This window comes from Musa acuminata, chromosome BXJ2-10, assembly GCF_036884655.1.
Source record: "Musa acuminata AAA Group cultivar baxijiao chromosome BXJ2-10, Cavendish_Baxijiao_AAA, whole genome shotgun sequence".
In the NCBI taxonomy this organism is placed as follows: domain Eukaryota; kingdom Viridiplantae; phylum Streptophyta; class Magnoliopsida; order Zingiberales; family Musaceae; genus Musa; species Musa acuminata.
This window is the reverse complement of record NC_088347.1, coordinates 21426833-21446119: the sequence shown is the minus strand read 5'-3', so window position 1 is coordinate 21446119 and position 19287 is coordinate 21426833. Positions and strand designations below refer to the sequence as shown.

General features: G+C 40.4%; 3 protein-coding genes and 1 pseudogene across 4 annotated transcripts; 2 read left to right on the top strand and 2 right to left on the bottom strand.

Moving 5' to 3' along the window:
- Window positions 1-1858: 1858 nt before the first annotated feature.
- LOC135624461 (uncharacterized) lies at window positions 1859-5220 on the top strand. The gene is made up of 6 exons (XM_065128088.1): window positions 1859-2012; window positions 2403-2964; window positions 3939-3996; window positions 4095-4178; window positions 4259-4400; window positions 4688-5220. The coding sequence occupies exons 2-6, from the start codon at window positions 2466-2468 to the stop codon at window positions 5069-5071; spliced, it is 1167 nt and encodes a 388-aa protein (XP_064984160.1). The 5' UTR covers window positions 1859-2012; window positions 2403-2465; the 3' UTR covers window positions 5072-5220.
- A 1029-nt stretch (window positions 5221-6249) lies between these two features.
- LOC135582037 (probable WRKY transcription factor 4) lies at window positions 6250-11565 on the bottom strand. The gene is made up of 5 exons (XM_065128087.1): window positions 11173-11565; window positions 9718-9894; window positions 9218-9642; window positions 8990-9142; window positions 6250-7067 (listed from the first exon to the last, which is right to left on the bottom strand). Exons 1-5 carry the CDS (start codon window positions 11467-11469, stop codon window positions 6623-6625), a joined length of 1497 nt encoding a protein of 498 aa, XP_064984159.1. The 5' UTR covers window positions 11470-11565; the 3' UTR covers window positions 6250-6622.
- A 2053-nt stretch (window positions 11566-13618) lies between these two features.
- Window positions 13619-14660, bottom strand: LOC135624462 (cytochrome b561, DM13 and DOMON domain-containing protein At5g54830-like; annotated as a pseudogene).
- Window positions 14661-17280: 2620 nt separating this feature from the next.
- On the top strand, window positions 17281-18693 carry LOC104000137 (WRKY transcription factor WRKY71-like). 2 transcript variants are annotated; one of them, XM_009422104.3, is made up of 4 exons: window positions 17299-17582; window positions 17655-18017; window positions 18094-18210; window positions 18297-18693. In XM_009422104.3, the coding sequence occupies exons 1-4, from the start codon at window positions 17487-17489 to the stop codon at window positions 18585-18587; spliced, it is 867 nt and encodes a 288-aa protein (XP_009420379.2). In that variant the 5' UTR covers window positions 17299-17486; the 3' UTR covers window positions 18588-18693. The 2 variants fall into 2 exon arrangements, with proteins under 2 accessions (XP_064984161.1, XP_009420379.2); XM_065128089.1 differs by having other exon boundaries at window positions 17281-18017.
- The last annotated feature ends 594 nt before the right edge of the window (window positions 18694-19287 follow it).

Genomic DNA, 19287 nt, shown 5'->3' with positions numbered 1-19287 from the left:
GAGTAAGATAAATGTAAGAAAAAAGAAAGGAAGTTGGTGATTCCTCAGGTGGTAATTGATGCCATTAAAAGCTATTATATTAGATAGATCATTACTGATGAGACTGTCTGTCAATGATGTTGGGTGGGTAGACAGTGTCTCTCTCATCATAAAGCTTGAACACTCTCATGTTTCCTTTTGTGTCAGTGATTGAATCCATGAACACTTTTAATGTGTACAATCCACATGCTCCAAAACATTTAATGCTATAAAAGCAGTAATCTTCTTCATGAACAGCTGCATCAGAAACATTTTTGTAATAACGACACAGTTATGTCAATTGATGCAAAAGGATTGGGATAACAATCTGGTCTGCTTTGGAAATGGATAATTAAATCTAAATCTCTCTCTTCCAAAACTAGAAAAAAAATCAAGATTTTAATTTGTATCTTCGTGATTTAAAATGTGTAAGAAAGAGTTGAGAATTAAAATATATCTTTGTCAGATCCTACGAAGAGGATTATAAGAAAAAACTTGTATCATCATCGATCATCAAATGATTTTTTATTCGTGGCATGTTGATCCTCATGTAGATAAATAAATATTTTTTTAAAATTATTATTGATTCAAAATTTTTTTTTATTATTATCGATGTTGGCATGAGGGATCCATAAAATTAATTTCATAATCTTTCATCAAGTCAATGTTGATGCATCATCTCTGTGTAGGGTAAAAAATCAATCCCTAAACTATAGTAAACAGAAGAAGTGAAAAGAAAAAGTTATTGTTGTACTCAGAAAAAAAGGTTTCTCCTTTTAGATAATATGAAGGAATGCAGTGAAAGCAATGCCAAGAACATAAAACAAAACACCTGCTACCAAAATTGTTTTTTAGCTTGGACTCAACAAGTTTCTCATCCAAACACACAGAAACACCAATGGAAACAATGACAAAATGGAGGAAAGATCCATCTGCTATAAGGTTATTGAGTGAGATTTTGAGGCTGTTGCAGCACTCCTCTAGCCATGAATGGACTTCTGCTGCACTCTCTCTCTCTCTCTACATAATATAGTTCATCTGAGTCATTGGAGTACTAAACACTCCTTACTTCAATAGGAAGATGAAGACATCAGATAAATCTCACACCTACCCAGTGAACATGGCAATGTGGAAATGACATCACACATTGGTTGTCATGTTGTTTTCACTTGCAAAGATTGAATTGAAATATCAGCAGCTCCAGTTCATAAATTAAGTTCTTAAAGTTGTACTTTGTGCTTGACCACTTCAAAGCTTAAGCTTGAAAAACTTCTAATTATGCTTCATCTTAGTTAATCACGAATGTTTTGTCATCTTAAGAAGCTATGTTGAAGATCTAAAAACTATAAAAAAAAAACACAAATACAAATTAGAGATTAACTATCAGACATAAAGAAGAAAACAATAAATTTAAATATTTCTTACTTATGTCAAAAAAAAAAAAAAAACTATGAAGTATATGGGACACAATTTTTCATTTGACTCAATCTAAACCCAACCTCAATTCTGACAACCTCTTAAATAAATTTTGAAAGAAAAAAATAATCTTAAAATATTTAAATATTAATTTAAAGTTAAGAAGAGAAGAAATAATATTAAAATTTTTATTTCCTTTTTCTTTTAATCACAAAAGGAGAAAGTTGGAGTTCACAAAGCAAATGGAATCGAAGTCCCCGTTGGGAGGGCAATGGCAATGGCCGTAATAACATGAGGCATTGTGAGCTTTCTAGTATTTTCATGTAGGAAGGTTATACCGGCTACCGGCTGCACCCGGTCGTATACCAGCTCCCCACCGGTATCTTCCGGTCTCCGCATATGAGACGCCAAACCCACCCTTCTCGTCTCTCGCGACCGTAACGCACAGTCTTCGCCCTCTTGTCTCGTTCTCTCAGTCTGCAAACGCCCCTCCGTCTCCCGACTCTGGCGGCTGCTTGCCACCCGATCGGCTGCTTCTCGGAGCCCTCTGGGGCTCCTCGTCTTCGATCAGGTCTCCGGTGAGTCGATCCGCAGCTGCTTCCCTGGCTCTAGGTGGCGATTTTAGGGCTCCCGAGCTCCGGGTGGGTCCCTCGGTCAAGGGTTTCGGTGTCGATATGCACCGGTCTCGGCAATGTGGCATCGATTTTGAGCTTTGTCGGGTTTGGTGGGTGGGTTGAGAGAGAATGGCTGCCTTGGAAACCCTAGGTTGGTTCGGAACCGGCGCTACTGTTGGGTCTTGTGGACTAAAAAGGGCTTCTTTTGGCGCATGTTTTTGGCCAAGCTGCAGTTGGAGTTAGCGGCTTTTGATTTAGCTTGCTGTCGGTTTTTAAATGTGCCGAGGGTCGAGGTGCCTTGAGATTGTCGCTCAAAAATTCCATCTTTGATTTGATTCTTCTGTACAAGTGCAGGATTTTGGTCGATTTTGGCAAAAAAAGTGCTGAGATCTCTTGAAAAGATTGGATTTTGGAGACATGTCGGGAGCTCCTAAAGTCCGTTCCCTCAATGTCAGCGATTCTGAGGCAAGGCCCGTCCTTGTGCCCGGTGGGAACAAGGCCAGATCAATGGCGACTGCTCGGAAACCAGCTTCGAAGCCTCCGAGTAAAACTGAGAGCACAGAGATTGTAGCAGCTGAGGGGAAAAAGAAGGCTTCGAGTCCTTCAGCTGACCTGCCACATTTTAGATCTAGTTTCAGTGCTCCCTCGGTGATTAGGAGGCATGAGATGCTGCTGCAGTCTAACCTGTCGCTCAATGCTTCTTGCTCCTCTGATGCATCAACGGATTCATTTTGCAGCCGAGCCTCCATAGGAAAAATTGGCAGGACAAGCTTAACCAACAAACGGAGGCAGAGCACTCCAAGGATTGGCAAGACTCTGGACAAGGCAGAAAAGAATGTTTCAGATGATTCAGCCGTACCTCCACCAGAAGTTGTGCAGGGAAAGAAGAAGTGTGCATGGGTGACACCCAATACAGGTGAGTCTGTTTGTTTCCCCTGCATCTTGGATTCACAGTTTTTATTGTTTATTATGCCTTGGTCTGTTTCTCCATCCGTGGAGCTAAGTAAATGGTTGATCTTTGATAGGATTACTTGTTCATGGACAAGGTGGTATTTTTTTTGTTAATAATAATAATAATAATAATAATAATAATAATAATAATAATAATAATAATAATATACCTTTAACTCTTAAAATAGAAGAATTTATATATATATACATATATATATATATATATATATATATATACATATATATATACATATATATACATACATATACACACATATATATACATACATATATATACACATATACAAATACACATACATATATACATATGTATACATACACATATATGTATGTATACATACACATACATATATACATATGTATACATATATATATTTATATATATATGTGAGAGAGAGAGAGAGAGAGAGAGCTGCAGCTGCCATTCTGCTGCACTTCAGCTTCTCTGAAGAGATCTGTTGGCCTCTATCAATTGCTTACAAGTTCACACATATTCTTCCTTCACGTTCTAACCTCAGAACTGTGGTGCTAGAATGTATTTTTGATGAGTTATTGTTTGCATGTTCTTGTGATGTAACTCATCATGATGGCTTTTTTGTTTATTAAAGAAGAAATTTTCTTTTCCTGCCATGTTTGAGCTGAAAACAACTTGCCGATTATAATCTTCAGAAGTTTTTTGATCGTCTATGAGTGATATTGAACTAATCTGATGATATTGCTGATAAGCTGGTTATGTTGAATTTCCATTCATTTCAAAGACTGATTATTTTGTCTGATCGTATCATAAATTGTTGCATTCAATTTATGGCGTTCTTCATCTTTTTTATTTTGTAAAACAATTTTGTTTGATATTCATGTATTGTTTGCTTTACGCTCATTTGCAGTAAACCTAAACATAGTTTTATTTCGTTGCAACAGAGCCATGTTATGCTTCTTTTCATGATGAAGAATGGGGAATTCCTGTCCATGATGATAGGTATGCAACATTGACCTTTCTTTTTCTCAATTTTATAGACAGGCCAAAGTTTTTCTCATTGAATTTTTATGGTTTTTGGTTTTCTGAACACTCTACAGGAAATTATTTGAACTTCTTGTACTATCAGGTGCATTAGCTGAGCTTACATGGCCCGTTATCCTCAGCAAAAGGCACATTTTTAGGTACTCCTTGGAACAATTTGGAAAAAAAGAATAGAATGCCAATCATTAACTTAACACTTAGAGATGCTGCACCTTTTCAGGGAAGTTTTTCTGGACTTCGACCCTGATGCAGTCTCCAAATTGAATGAGAAGAAGATTTTAGTGCCTGGAAGCACTTCTAGCTCCCTTTTGTCAGAGCCAAAGCTCCGAGCCATCATTGAGAATGCACGCCAGATACTCAAGGTTGATCCGCTTATTTTCCTGTCGGTTTTCCATCATTTCTCTCCATAATTGACATAAGTTAGACATCCACATTTCTTCTTTTGAGATAGTTATTGCATGTGCACTTGACCAAATTGAGTTTTAGAAACTGTAGGAAATCTGGCTATTTTAGAAAATTTTCATGGTAAAACATGAATAAAATGGAAATGTTTTCCAATGGACTGACTAGACTAATCTGTGCCATGATCCGAGTCACGTACCACTTATCTCACTGTGTTAGCTATGCTTGTTGTCATGTATTGGTACAGATAACAGATGAGTTTGGATCATTCGATAAATACTGCTGGAGCTTTGTGAACTACAAACCCATTGTCAGCAAATTTCGCTATCCACGTCAGGTTCCCGTGAAGACCCCAAAAGCAGATGTCATCAGCAAAGACCTCGTTAAAAGGGGTTTTCGCAGCGTGGGTCCGACAGTCATATACTCCTTCATGCAGTCTTCCGGACTGACGAATGACCACCTCATCAGCTGCTTCCGGTTCCAGGAGTGTGTAGCAGCTGCGTCATCAAGCGCAGATGAGGCAAATGATGCCAAGAGAAATATTAACACCAAAGTAGAAGAGAAAACCGATACAGGTCAGGAACTGACAGTAGGAATTGATTTGGAATTATCAAGAGCTATGGATGAGTAGAACATTTCCTAGTTGTTTTAGATGGGTGAGTTATCTTATGTGCACCATTCATACTGCTTCTGCTGGGTTACCCCTTGCAGAAGTGAAGGTAGAAGCTCTTTGTAAATAAAATGTTTGTGAAATTAATGCACTCCTTGGTTTGTAAATCATACTCAGAGGCCAACCGTTTCTGTCAGAGGAAAATGTAGGGCTCGCTCCCGACGTATGCTAACAATTATTTGCAGGTCCCGACAGACAGCAATAGAGGTTTGCGGAGGAGGTCCGTGGCGGCGGGCACATTAAAGTTGGTAGTGAACAAATTATTGCTGTGATATCATTGACCAGCTCAAAATCAGGTTTTGGAACATGGAAAATGCTGGTTTGTACTTCAATACAAAGGCATGCAGTAATAAATAGCTTCATGGTAAATACAGAGCATTGAATTGGCTCTGCTTAGGGATTTCTATCTGTGTGAAGTATGAAGCAGTCTATGGATGATGTTACCAGGTGATTATTTATTTAGACTATATCTACAATTACCTACTTGATTACTTTGTGTTTGGATACAAAGACATGCAAAATTGCCAACTGCAGCAAATGCTACTGGTTAGTAGCAACCATTACTTATGCACAGGCCGTAATGTACCTTCTCTCATGTCTTGCATTCTCAATCTAAAGATGAGTCTTCATGAATCATCATCGTTATGTGCCTCTTCTGTATTCTACATATCAAGTCTTTATACATCAAATCAATTCAATTGTTGTCGCAATTGAAGATATTACAATCTTCCTCATTTAAATTCTCGTGAACACTAGCGTAGTCCAAAATAAAACCTAACATGACATTATTGGATGTCAATACCACAATGCAGGTAAGCGCAGGTGGTTCAAAGTCAAACCCTTTCTCTCTGAAACTACTTAATCCATAGACATCCAAGTTGATCACAAATCACACAACATGAACATGAGTGCAGAGCATAGGTGCGATATGACCTCCGGGCCACATGTCCCCCGTTTAAAGACGGCAAAACAAAAGAGAGCTCAAGTCCACCACAGCAGGAAGAGATGGCCATCACAGGCAAAAAGAAGCTGAAACTACATGCACACACCATGAAAAGGTAGACTTCTCGTGCTCTTACCTTTGCTCCCGGTGATTGAGGCTGCCATAACTGCGCTCTGTAGCTTCCACAACATAAAGGTGGTGGTGATGCTTTTCTTTGCACTAAAAAAGAAGTGACAAAAGTGGGCAGATCTGCCAGATTTCTTGAAGCCTTCCTCACCGAGACAACTACAAGCAACCTCACAAACAAACAATCAAATGATGTTGATGGGTCAGTTATTCAGGGAGCTAAATATTTCACTAAGCAGAGATTATATCATCATGTTTCATAGCTGAAATCAGTTTCTTCTCTCCCCAGATGGATACCGCGATCCTAAGATGATTTTTCTGCTGTGATGTTGCATCACCGATGCCACTACAAAGGCTATACAGATGCAAACACAGTAATGGAAGAGCTCGCAATGCAAGCAAGTAAACTACAACATGCACCAAAATTGCAGGGAACCTGTCGATCAAGTGTTCTGGACCGAGGCCGCAGCTCTATTTTCAGTCAAAATAGGGCTTTTCATGCTCTCGGAATTATTTCTGCCGGTGCCCTCCGTGGATGATGAACTGAATCCAATGCTTAGAAGAGCCTGAGCAGATTCCAATGCTCCATCACCTCCAAGTTCAAGTTTCTTATCACCAGCTACTTCCTCAACTACAATATTCTGGCATGATTCCTTTGAGGATTGTTCGACAGACAAAGAATTGGATGTACTGAGTTGTTCACTAGACATGCCTGCCGCAACATTACTTTGTGAAGTGGTTAATGGTGGATCACCGGCAGGCTTGGAGGTTGGCTGGTCATGATTATGCTCACCCTCATAAGTGATAAGAAGAGCTTTTGCATCATGCGAGACTCTCTCAACATGCTTACGAACGGGGCACCCATTGTGTGTGCATCTATAGTAGCTTCTGCAATAAATCAAAGGCAATGGTTCAAACGAATTAAAGCTGGACAGTAGCATCAAACTGCAAAAAAAAAAGAAGAATTTAATGCATCAACTACTAATGTCTATATATTTATGACATTTATCCATGGAGTTAAGCTCAATGCCATGCTCCTTCCAGAATAAGATTGTCTACTAGTTACAACTCAGCATGAAGTGCAAGCTTGACTATTGTTTACACACCTGATGCTAGCTGCAAAGCTTGAAACAGGATTGAACAGTCTATTTTGGCCAACAAGTCATATTTGTTAATCACGTCACTCATTCAAAAGATTATTTGCAGTTCAATCCAAGATCTTAAACATTTTAGGATCTGGCCTTCACCACAACTTCTGTTAACAATCATGAATTTGGCTCATCATTAGATGACAGTTTAAAAAATCTACATACCAAAAAGGAGCATTAGTTGTGTCCAATTAGTAATTGAATGCCCATCACATGTCCAAATCCATAAGGCTTTACGAGTGTCATCTCAAAGGCTTCAAGTCTTAGTAACTTTTGGAAACAAACCATTTGTAGCACTATCATATGCATTCTAGTTCCTAAAGCATATAGTCCATGGTGAATACGTTTATGATGTTTGTTCGGTTCTATTCAAGTACGGTTCTTGTAAATTTACAGCCTATCATCACCCTACAAAAGAAAATGAAAAATGAGTCAACTTAAACAAGGTTGCACGTACATGTCCAATTGGTGCGTACTGTCTAATATTTATCCGGTCTGATCAAGGACCATATCGCTTAGCATGGCTAGTATTCATTTTCCTATCATTTTTTCACTGATGTTGTGCATATTGGGTCGATATATGGCCTGATGTATTAGTTCTGTATCATTCCACAAAGGTACCAAGCCCACGTCAAACCCAGATCTGAAGTCTTTTGCTTTAGCGTACATACCATCTCTTTCCATCTCATGTCATCTTGGCCTTTTAGGTCCAGCGAAGCTCTTTCCAACAGTGATGCTCTGTCTTCATCCAATGAATTTTAAAAGACAAACTGCTCTTTATAATATTTCATTGGACCACTAGTTACAAAAACCTTATTAACAAATCTTAATGTATGAACCTTTTTGTGGAAATGAGCTGATAGATATACTAGAATAATGATGTATTAAATGGCATATTAAATGACATGTTAAATGAAATAAGCCAAATGTCACAATGTTTGAAGTTATTAGTAATAGATCCATCTACTCATAGCCAATTCAATCATTAGTAATCTTCCAATGTGGGAATGTTATGGTATCACAATTTCTTTCACTCAAAGGCCTTACATCCTCAACAGTTTGAAATTTCCTATCCATCATTGTCTGTAGGCTAGAGTCCAAACCTAAGGGTGGTTCTGATATAGAGCAACCTGAAATGCACCATGTCCATATATATTAGCCCACTTGAAAATTCAAGGAATTGCTTGAACACTAATCATTACAAAGAGACAACCCTAATTTGCCAAACAATTTGTATTAAGTGGCTTTAATTACAGGTCTAGAATGCCTTAGACCCAGTTACTACTTGCAGGCCAGTCAGTCTATATAGCAATCCAGCCACCATCATCTAGTCTAGAATGCCTTAGACCCAGTTACCACTTGTAGGCCAGTCAGTCTATATAGCAATCCAGCCACCATCATCTCCCAACAGAAGACTAATAGGGCCTCATTGCTGTTATAACATAACAGACACAACTTCACGTGATAAGATGAATTGATACTCTGATAAGCACTGAAAATCTACCTTTAAGGAAAACTAAGATGTGAGTTAGAGATTTGTGTGACTGACACAGAATGTCCAAATGGAATAATGACTGTGACTTCCAGATGTTCATAAGTAACCTTCTTATGCTAGAGCCTCAAATATTATTATAGTTTTAGACTACGGTGACATGTGCATACCTTGGATTATGATTTCCCTTCACCATTTTTTGTCCATATTTGCGCCACTTGTAGCCATCACTCAAATGTCTTACATCAATTTCAGTCTGTACGATGTATTCCCTAATTGTTTTAAGAATTGGCGCTGAAGAACTTTTTGAGTTTTCACTAAGCCTGCAAAATAGAGTTAAAAAATGATATACAGCCAACAGAAAAAAGGAAACACATTAATGCAGCTTAGCTACTTGCCTTCGTTTTGGATCTGGTTCCTCGGCAATATCTTCTTCACTCTTGGCCCCAGCATCAAATTCACAATCGCTTGAGCAGTACAACTGTTGTTTAGGAGTTTCATTGTTAGAGTTCTGTTCAGCCTTACATGTTGAAGGATCTGATTCATCGGGCTCAGTGCTCGGATTGTCTAAACTTTCATTCTCTACAGGGGGTCCACTAGACTGGGCTCCTCTGTCCCTTGTGTATCTATGTTTTTGAGGTGGGTCATGGTTGTGTTTACCTCTATAGATTACTTCGACAACAGTGCCATCAGGACAGTGCTCAACTTTTTTCTTAGCTGAACAATTGGAATCTGTGCATCTATAGTAGCTTCGTGCATTATCACTGCTCTTCACTTGCTTCTGCCCATATTTTCGCCAGTTGTAAACATCACCAGGTGTTTTCTGCACACCATAAACATATTCAGATTTTGGGCAAAATTGAGGAATAAACTAACCTTTTGGTGAACAAAAATATACTTTGGGAGTTTGTGGTGGCAGTTGTTGCAATGGCATAGGACTGACAGTAGACAGCAAAGGCTGCGGAAATGAATTTGTCACTGAATTCGATGAAGACGGGCATGCAGCTTGTGCCTGCATCTGTGCCTGAGCTGTGACAGTTGCCAAAACAGCTTGATGGGTCATTGCAAACTGCCCCTATAATCAATGATGAATTAAAAAAAGATCAAGGTAAGCACGTATCAATAGACACAATGACAAATTGTAGTAAAACTTGTGCTAAAAATACTCCAAAGTTTTATTGACTGCTTGAGAACCTATTAAGAACAGATGATAGAATTGTGGAAGACCATACAAGAAAGATTATAAATGGAACTCATAGAACTCATTCATGAAATGAACCTATCTTAGCAAGGTTCACATCCTATTGAGCTGATTGGCACACTAAAATGCGTAGAAGCAGTGGCATTTATTATGCTTCTAAGAGCTTCTTACCCTCCTCAGCTCTTGGCTTTGAGCATAATGATTTCTCTCGTGTATATTTTAATCAAATAAGTTGCTAGAAGTTGTATTTTCTTCTTTTTCTTAAAGCCTAACTTTGTTTAGTATCGTTTTACTTTAAAAATGTCACGTTAAAAATATTAGTCTATCTTAATCAGTATTACATTGAAAAGGTTCAAAGTGAGAGAATAGCAAATTGGAAAATTGATCAACTAGTCAATAATCCTGCACTAGGATCTTAATTGCATTTTTCTCATCATTTAAACTAAATATCATCTAGCCAGCCAAGCCTTAATTTAAGTGAATCCTTGTAGGGAATTACTTTGACTAAATGCTCCAGCACTTACCAAGCAGTAAGCTCAAGATTTGGCAGATTCCAGATGGTAAATTTTTTCTTCAATTTTTGTGTCCAAATATGGCATGAAAGTCAATATCACATGGCTGATGTTGCTGGATGTAATTGTGACGCCAACTCTTCTTAGATCTACCAAAGGATTCATGTCTTCACTCATTTATCAAAAGAATACCTAGATCTACAATCAACATATAAAAATTCCCTCTCCTGACGTTTCCCTTTGCATCTCCACTGAACTTTATCACGTTGCGAATCTATCCATCAAAACGTAATATTTAAATAACTTAAACTTTTATGTTCTTGGACCAGACCCAGATTCTTGTCAGCCTACAGCAATAAAATCAGATCTTTTCACCTAAATAAGAGCTAGAAAACAAAAGGAGGTGAAAAATATGTAATACAAAGTATCAAAGGAGTCAAGTGTCCCATTCTAAATAACAAAAGGGAACCAAGCAAAGAGCTACAATCAAGAAAGCAGCGGATTCAGCAAAATCCACAGCAAGATACCCGAAAGGAGCGTAATTCCGCTATAAACCCGAATAACCCCCCCCCCCCCCCCCCCCCCCCCCCCAAAAAAAAGTGTGCAAGATGAAGAGAATGAAAAGATCAGAGCCACCGACCGAGAATCCCTGCGACTCGACCAACGCGGCCGGGGCCAGGAAGCACGGGACGGCGACAACCGGGACAGTCACGATCGGCGCAGGACGGGGGCTCGCCGCCGGCGAGGCCATGGCCCCCGCGAGGAGCTGCGAGAACGACCGGCCGTCGGCGTTGGCCGGGGACGGAGACGGAGACGCCTCAGGGCCACCCCCTTCCACCGCGGCCACAGGATCGGCGAGCGAATGTTCCTCCTCAACGGAGGACGACGACGCCGGGGCCGACCCCGTCCCGGCCAAGCTCGCCTTCTCCTCCGCCATGGAAGCTTCGAGATCCTTCCTAGGGTTTCGATCTCCGAAGCCTCGGAGGGGTGTGTGTGTGGGTAACGGGAGGAAGAGGAGAGAGAGAGAGAGAGAGAGAGGCGTTTTCAAGAGGAGAGAAAGGGTCCCTTTTGGTCTTTTTGACTAGACTTGACGGCATGAAATTTGACGGCGTGAAGCCGCCGTTGCGAAAAAGTCAGGCAATTAGACGCGGGCAGTGACGGACGTTGGAGGTTGGGAGTTTGACCACGGACGGTGACTTTTTACTAACAGGAGGGGTTGGATTTAATTAGCATAGGTTTGGGAGAGGATTAGTTGGTCATTGAAGTGTGGTGAAGCGAAGCTGTTATCTCGTTCACCCTCTTCTCTTAATTTGGTATGCTTAGAACTCTCTTTCCGTTGGGTTGTTGACCTGCACTTGAAGAACTCGGAAGGCTGGTCAACAGCTTCACGCGGGTTGTTACCAGTTGTCGACCCCTTTTGCGTGTTGCCTTTCGAGCAGTAAAGCATGAGAAGCTCTGCTCTTCTGCATGACTCCCATGTGTTGCTTGCTGAGTCTCTCCTTCTCGCTCAAACTATGTGATGTTGGAGTGGGCTTAGATGCACCAACCTTATGTATAGATAGACTTGTAGCTGCCTAGGAATGAAATTATGAAAGAAATTCCTTATATTGTTTTCTAATTATACCATATTTTCGACAAAGCACATTTAAAATTTCTCAAGGGTTTTGAATTAACTAAAAAAAAAATCAATATTTTAGTCACAATCATAATAACCATATAAGACTATGCATTTTTGGAAGATGAAATTATTATTAAAAAAACCATCTGGTACTAATAAAAAAATCTATAGAAATAAAATGTGTGTTATTATACTTCCAACCTGAAAAGAAGTGCATACCTGTTGATAATGGAATGGAGTATAATCAAGCAAAGCAAATAATAAATCCATAGAGGAGTATCAACCTGTCAAGAATGGAGTAGAACCATTTTGCCTTACAGTTTTTCAGAAAAATGCTACCAGACCAAAAAGACAAAATCAAGAACTTCTAATAGCATATAAAGGAACTCATGCATGATGCTAGGTGTTATTCTAAGCAATCACATAAAAAAGGAATACAAGAATTACAAGTAGATAAACCACAAATAGTAGAGCTCTTCACTCAAATGGAACAACAAACAGTACATGTTTTTTCTCTTCCAATTGGTCTTAGACCACAAGGCTTGCCAAGATGTATATACACACAAACAAATCCTACCCAAAGGTACCAAGTAACGATATTATCTCTCATTTTGATAGCCAAAAATAAAACATGATCACGTTATTGTTATTGGTGTAGAACACCATCGTTATTGGACAGAAAGCTTACTATAGACAAACTTGACTCATAAAACCTCCAAACATAGAAAAAAAAATCAATTATGACATTCAAGCTCCTTGCATTAAATGAATCAGCATATCAAACGATATTTTCTACTGAATGATAACAAAAGTTAGGTTTTTCATTAATGAAGTGGCAAACTTAAATGTAGATATAAACATGGTTATTGTTGTTGTTTCTTTGCTAATTAAGCAACATATACGAGGAAAGCCACAACTTTTGCTTGAGTTTCTCATACTGAGCACCAAGTCAAAGTAGCTACATATCTATCCCCCACAATCCATAGATACAGTGATCTATCGGTGGTAAACAAAGGGCCACTGTAATTTAAACAGTACAAAATTGATGATAAATAGTTAAAGATTAAATGAACGATCTGTGTTCTTATCATTAACGAACTCAATAGGTACGGTCATGGTGTTTAGAAATTGTTTCGCCCATGCAGCAACATTGGCTTTGGAATATAACATGTTAAAATAATTAAATTTTATTCTCACCAAAAACAAAAAAAAAATCTTAAGTTGCAACTACTTGTAGAATTAGCTAATAATGATGCATTTAATTGAGAATTTGTACTCAAACTTTTGTATATCACAAGAAATGCATAAGCAAAACAAATAGGCTTGAAGAAATTCTATGCAGAGAACCAGGATAAAAAAAAAACATGTAACCGGTTGAGTGCAAACAAATTAGCTCAGGTGCTGGCATCCTCCATCGGATACATGAACCCTTCTCATTGTGCAAACAATAACACCAATAAAGACAAAATTAAATCATTTCTAACCTGCTTCATAAGTTGTAACCAAACGTGTTTTTACGTTGAAATAATCTTCTCAGACAAAGTCAATCATTATGGCTTCATCTTCTCTATACATGAAAAAGAAACCCAATGCAGAAGTATTTTGACTTTGCTTTGAAGTATAAAAAATTGTACCTTATCAGCTAAGAGATTCAAGCTGCAGTACCATTATTCCAGATGGCTGAGACCTTTTCAGTAACTGTCCTTTCCAAATGAAACTGATCCACCAGGTCATCTTCGTCAGTGCTTCACAGCAAACAATTGCCTTTAAAAGAGCTCCTACCTATTCTTCTTCGCTTAGCCTCCATGTATTCCAAGTACGGAACCAAAAAGTTTGTTAATGACAAAGTTAGTCCTTGAACATTCTCACTGCCATACCTATGTCCAAAATGCTTCATTCCACTAATAAGCACAGCAACTGCAGCTATGATAGCAGACCTTCCTACAATAACACAAAAAGACTCCCAAATTATCTGTATTGAAGATATCTCTCCTTCATCTGGTCTTTTGGCTTGTACGTATGCATTTATTGGCTGTGCACATGCCAAGAGTATGGCAGTTACACCAAATTTCAGATGCACTAAACTTGAATAAAAACCACGAATTTCAGCAGCTGCAAAAAAAACACCAAATACTAGCTATTTCAGAGTACTGTAAGTAGACATGTAATTGGTACTAGCCATCACCCTTTACATGCCTCAAGTACCTTGCAGCCAAAATTCCCCCAGGTAGCAAAATCTCCTGAGCCACAAACGTCATTAAGTCATGCACAGCCCAGAACAGGCCTATTGCTTGTGACAGAATGCATACTCCTCTTAAATCATCTTCTAACAATTGGGCAACCATCATCCAGATAACTCTTAGAGAAGTAGCTGGATTGATAATATTCTTTCTGCTGCATGAAGGTGCCAATGGACGAGTAAACCCAAACGTTATGATTCCATTTTCTTGTATAAATCTCACAAAGGTCAAATTTTCAAAAGTTCAGTGCACACTCATCAAGTCTCCCATTGTCACTATCCAACCAACATATGCAACATTGTTTTGCCATTCCACATGAAGGTGCCAATGGACAAGTAAACTCAAACGTTATGATTCCATTTTCTTGTATAAATCTCACAAAGGTCAAATTTTCAAAAGTTCAGTGCACACTCGTCAAGTCTCCCATTGTCACTATCCAACCAACACATGCAACATTGTTTTGCCATTCCACTCCCCAATCTGATTGCAAGATATCCACTTCTCAGGTAGAGTTGCAATAGATAGCAGACCTTCAGATAAGATCCAGAAAACGGAAACCAGTTGATCGATCAAGAGAATGCTGTTACGTCCGAAAGACCACAATCGACCATCTGAGATTGCCAACCTGTTTTCTGCTGGAACAAAGACTGGTAGTAAACTTGATCTGGTGTGTGTTATTCACACAACCATAGTAACTCTGTCGTCCACCAGTGTAGATAGCCTTGGTAATGTTCCACAATGTTGTGATTGCAAAATTTTGCATCATGCCCAGCTTGAATTAAGGTCACTGGCACACCCTTTTCAGCTTTCAGCAATGGAGCTTCTTTCTTGCCTATACAAAGCACCCTTCAAGGGATTTGGAGGGTCAGCAATGATGAGATCCTGAGACTCCTTATCTTCAGCATCCAGAGGCCCAAATTATCCACCTCCTCCAACAAATAGTGACTACCTTCAGCTGTTCCTCGTGGGTTGCCAAGATTCTGAGGAAGCGTTGTTCGCCGTCCGAATCACCATCATTTTCTCTGCCATGTTCGCCGGCACATCATACTTGTGATCAACAAAACTAGCGGGAGCTTGTACCGGATGAATGCCACTCCATTTCTCCGGCGGTCATAGACCAATTTGGTAGCGTTGACTAGTCCAACCGGATCCGATCCCTCATATACGGTATCAGGACAGACACCTTCATTCACTAACGAAGGCGTCTCCAGAAAAAGGGAATACCTTCTCCTGCGAACCCGGTGACAGTCACATCCGCATTGAGCACAGGCGATGATGATGAACCAGGCTAATATCAACGGAATCAGATTCAGTTGAAACCTTGGAAATAGCATCAGCCAATTGCTTAACATGGTTGCCTGGCGGTGGATCCGGTTCTTCCTCCTCCTGCTGGACCGGAGACCCGGGAGCTGGCGAAGGGGGGCGACGGTAGACATGATCAAAATCGGAGGCGGTGGCCTCATCCCAGGCGGCGACCGGAAGGAGGATGAGAAGGAACAGCAGTGGCGAGGACGCCACGGATTGAGCTCGATCGAGATCCATTATTAGGATTCCGATTAGGGTTTGGTGGACGTCCGTGCTTCGCTTCTCCGTTATGAATATTACCGTATTTATGCTTTTTTCTTTCCTTTACATTACTAAAAAACGATTTTTCTAAAAAAACATTTTTTGTATTTCTCAAACATTATATTGGATACTCAAAATGTTATTTTGAATAGATAATATATATATATATATATATATATATATATATATATATATTTCATCCTCTTTTATAGTGAATGAATGTATGTGAATGAATGAATCAAAAGTCTGTTGATGATTCGATCAAAAATAACTTATTCCATAAACACACTCATTTTTAGCGAAACACGTTTTCCTCGTGAGACAAAAAGGAAGAAAGAAGTCTCTTATGTTCAAACTATGTCTAAATTTGACATTCAGCATAGCATACATGTCAACTGGTTATAGTTGATTTATATGACCAATAATATTGCTTATATTCCCAAATATGATAGTTGATTCGTGAAATTCTTTTATATTCATTTTAAACTATCTCATAAATTTTTTAGTAAACTCTCTCAGGGAGATCGATTTAAGATTTCAGGATTGAATTCGAAAAAATAAATTAGGTTAACGCATCAAACTTTATGATCAAATTTGATATTAAAACATTCGAATATCATTTAAATTTTTAAAAGATATTATTGAAATAATAATTCAAATTATGTGAGGAAAAACTCCTAATTCATGCAATAATAATGTTTTCTCTCTTTTTTTTCCAAAAAAAAAAAAGGCTAAAACATTAGACAATCCTAAAGTGGGAAAGAATCCACATCTCTCCTTTGCCCCCCCCCCTCATTGCTGACAAACCATCAATCCGCACGTGCCCTAATCCACATGTCCTTAATTTTGACCGGCTGCTGACCTTCAACCACGTGTCTTTTTTTCCACCAACTTCTCCTTGACTTTGTCCAGTGTTCCACCGCCACCCACAAAGTATATATATATTAATAATAACAATAAAGGAACGAGGGAAAAGAAGCGAAGCAGCACGTGACAGTCCTACACCGACTACGTTATCTTTCTTTACTCACATTTCGTGTAACACGTGTGACGATCGGTCACACGGGCCCACCGAATGCCTCCGCGTGACGCGAAGTGTTGGTGCATTTTTGTGGAAACAACAATAGTAATCTACGTGTCAGCATTATCTGGTCGATGAGAGACTCCGATGGACCACCCAACGCTGTCTCTTTGTGGGCCCGACAAGTTGCATAAGAAGGCGGAAACGGGCCCCCTAAGTGTCCAGCTTTCAATTGGGAATACGATTGGATTCCAAACCCAACGGCCCTGTCACGCAGCACCACATAGGAAGCACCCACCCGGTCGGGGAGGTCAACAAGTCGCCCAAAATGTCAACTTTTGAGGGCTGCATGCCACCTTGACTTCTCCTGACGGCGGCCGACATTCCCAACTCCCTCCGGTCTCTGACCGTGTGCTTCTCCTTCCTCCCTCTTTACATAGCCTCCGGTCTCGACTCCTCCCCTTCCCCTCATACACCTCTTCCTCCTCGCAGCGGCCTTTAAGCTGAGCATGGACCTGGCCGCATGGCTCAATGCTCCTTCCCTCGATCTCGGTCTCCACGTCGGCGACGGCAAGCTCTCCGTCGAAGAAGACGACGGGAAAGAGGTGAGCTTGCGACCTCGGCCACGATTACGGTATGTGGTGCGTAGAGATCTGATGTCGACTGTCTTGGACCAGGTGAGGGCGCTGGAGGCCGAGCTGGACCGCGTGACCCAGGAGAACAAGCGGCTCAAGGAGAAGCTCGCGGCCATGGCGGCGAGCTACGGCACCCTCCGCAGCCAGATGGCTGATCTGATATCCAAGGCCTCGTCCGAGGGCGCGTCCGTCTCGCCCGGGACGAAGAGGAATAGACACACCCTCGATTCCTTCTCCCCCGCCCCCGCCCCCCCCGCCGCCGCCGCCGCTAGTCTTGGCACGAACTGCATCAGGAACGAGGCGGAGAGCACGTCGAGTGAGGATTCGTTCAAGCGAGTCAAGGAAGAGAGTAAGCCCAAAGTTTCGAAGCTGCACGTTCGCACTGATCCGTCCGATTCGAGCCTCGTGAGTTCACCACGATCTTTTCCTTCGATTCCTGCCCAAATCACGAGTTATTGACAGATCTCTGTGCTGTTCTCAGATCGTGAAAGATGGGTATCAGTGGAGGAAATATGGCCAGAAGATTACCAGAGATAACCCATGCCCGAGAGCGTACTTCAGATGCTCTTTTGCTCCAGCTTGCCCTGTCAAGAAGAAGGTAACCGAACCACCGATCGAGCAACAGCTCCTTCATCCACGGAACCCACGAACTGATCCAGCTTCTTGCTATCTATTGTCCCGCAGGTCCAACGAAGCGCAGAGGACCCGTCGTTGTTGGTTGCCACCTACGAGGGCGAGCACAACCATGGCCGGGCTCCTCATCCTCGAGCTCAACAAGCGTCGGGCCGCAGCAGCTCGGTCACCAGCCAATCTCCCGCACCGTCGACGAGGCGACCGCAGGAGGCCGAGTCGCCGGATCTGCATGCGGGACTGGTGGAGCAAATGGCTGCGACGCTGACGAACGATCCGGGCTTCAAGGCTGCTCTGGCCGCTGCCATCTCCGGCAGGATGCTCCGGTCATCTCCTCCCAAGTAACAGCCCTTGTTCCTGTAAATAGGAATCTTTTGTTAGCAGGAGAAGAAGTTTGATTCTGAGATTGATGTTGTCGAGTCGATAATCAAAGATTCGAGTTCCAGATCAACCGAATTTAAGCTCAATCTTATACATCCATACACAGAAAAAGATAAAGATTAAGCAGCAAATGAGACCGATTCCTGCGTTCGAACATGGAATCGTCACTCTTATTTGACATAGATACGACAAAAGAAACCGAGTCAAACCACGTGCGGGTTGGTCTATGGTCAACGGTCAAGATTTGAGATTGTCGTGTGAAATTTTTCTTAGGAATTAAAATTTATTATTAAATCTTTTATTAATATTATACTCAATCTCTTTAATGTGATCCAAACCCGAGGGTGGAAGAGTATTGGAGGTGATTCTGAGATGATTTCAATATCGAGGGTAGAAGAGAATTCGAGGTGATTCGTATCGACAATAAGAAGAAGATAGACCTTAACGATCTTCTATTCTTTTATCAATAATAAAAGAATAATAACGAGGAAAATGGATATAAGTCAACAAATTACTACAAAATGATTAAGCAATACCGATATTATATTATATTATATTCAATGTTAGTACAATTTAGCGATACATTTAAATTTCTAGAATAATTACTTTTATGGATATTGACAGATGAGCAATTAAAACCAAAACATCAAAACCTTTTTTTTCT

Excerpts from the sequence above, each read along its gene's own strand:
- LOC135624461 (XM_065128088.1), top strand. The coding sequence starts at position 2,466 with ATGTCGGGAGCTCCTAAAGTCCGTTCCCTCAATGTCAGCGATTCTGAG. Across the intron at positions 2,965-3,938 it reads ATGGGTGACACCCAATACAG|AGCCATGTTATGCTTCTTTT; the intron begins GTGAGTCTGTTT and ends TCGTTGCAACAG. Across the intron at positions 3,997-4,094 it reads ATTCCTGTCCATGATGATAG|GAAATTATTTGAACTTCTTG; the intron begins GTATGCAACATT and ends AACACTCTACAG.
- LOC135582037 (XM_065128087.1), bottom strand. The coding sequence starts at position 11,469 with ATGGCGGAGGAGAAGGCGAGCTTGGCCGGGACGGGGTCGGCCCCGGCG. Across the intron at positions 9,895-11,172 it reads TCGAGTCGCAGGGATTCTCG|GGGCAGTTTGCAATGACCCA; the intron begins GTCGGTGGCTCT and ends CATTGATTATAG. Across the intron at positions 9,643-9,717 it reads TGCCACCACAAACTCCCAAA|AAAACACCTGGTGATGTTTA; the intron begins GTATATTTTTGT and ends TATGGTGTGCAG.
- LOC104000137 (XM_065128089.1), top strand. The coding sequence starts at position 17,487 with ATGGACCTGGCCGCATGGCTCAATGCTCCTTCCCTCGATCTCGGTCTC. Across the intron at positions 18,018-18,093 it reads ATCCGTCCGATTCGAGCCTC|ATCGTGAAAGATGGGTATCA; the intron begins GTGAGTTCACCA and ends TGCTGTTCTCAG. Across the intron at positions 18,211-18,296 it reads CTTGCCCTGTCAAGAAGAAG|GTCCAACGAAGCGCAGAGGA; the intron begins GTAACCGAACCA and ends ATTGTCCCGCAG.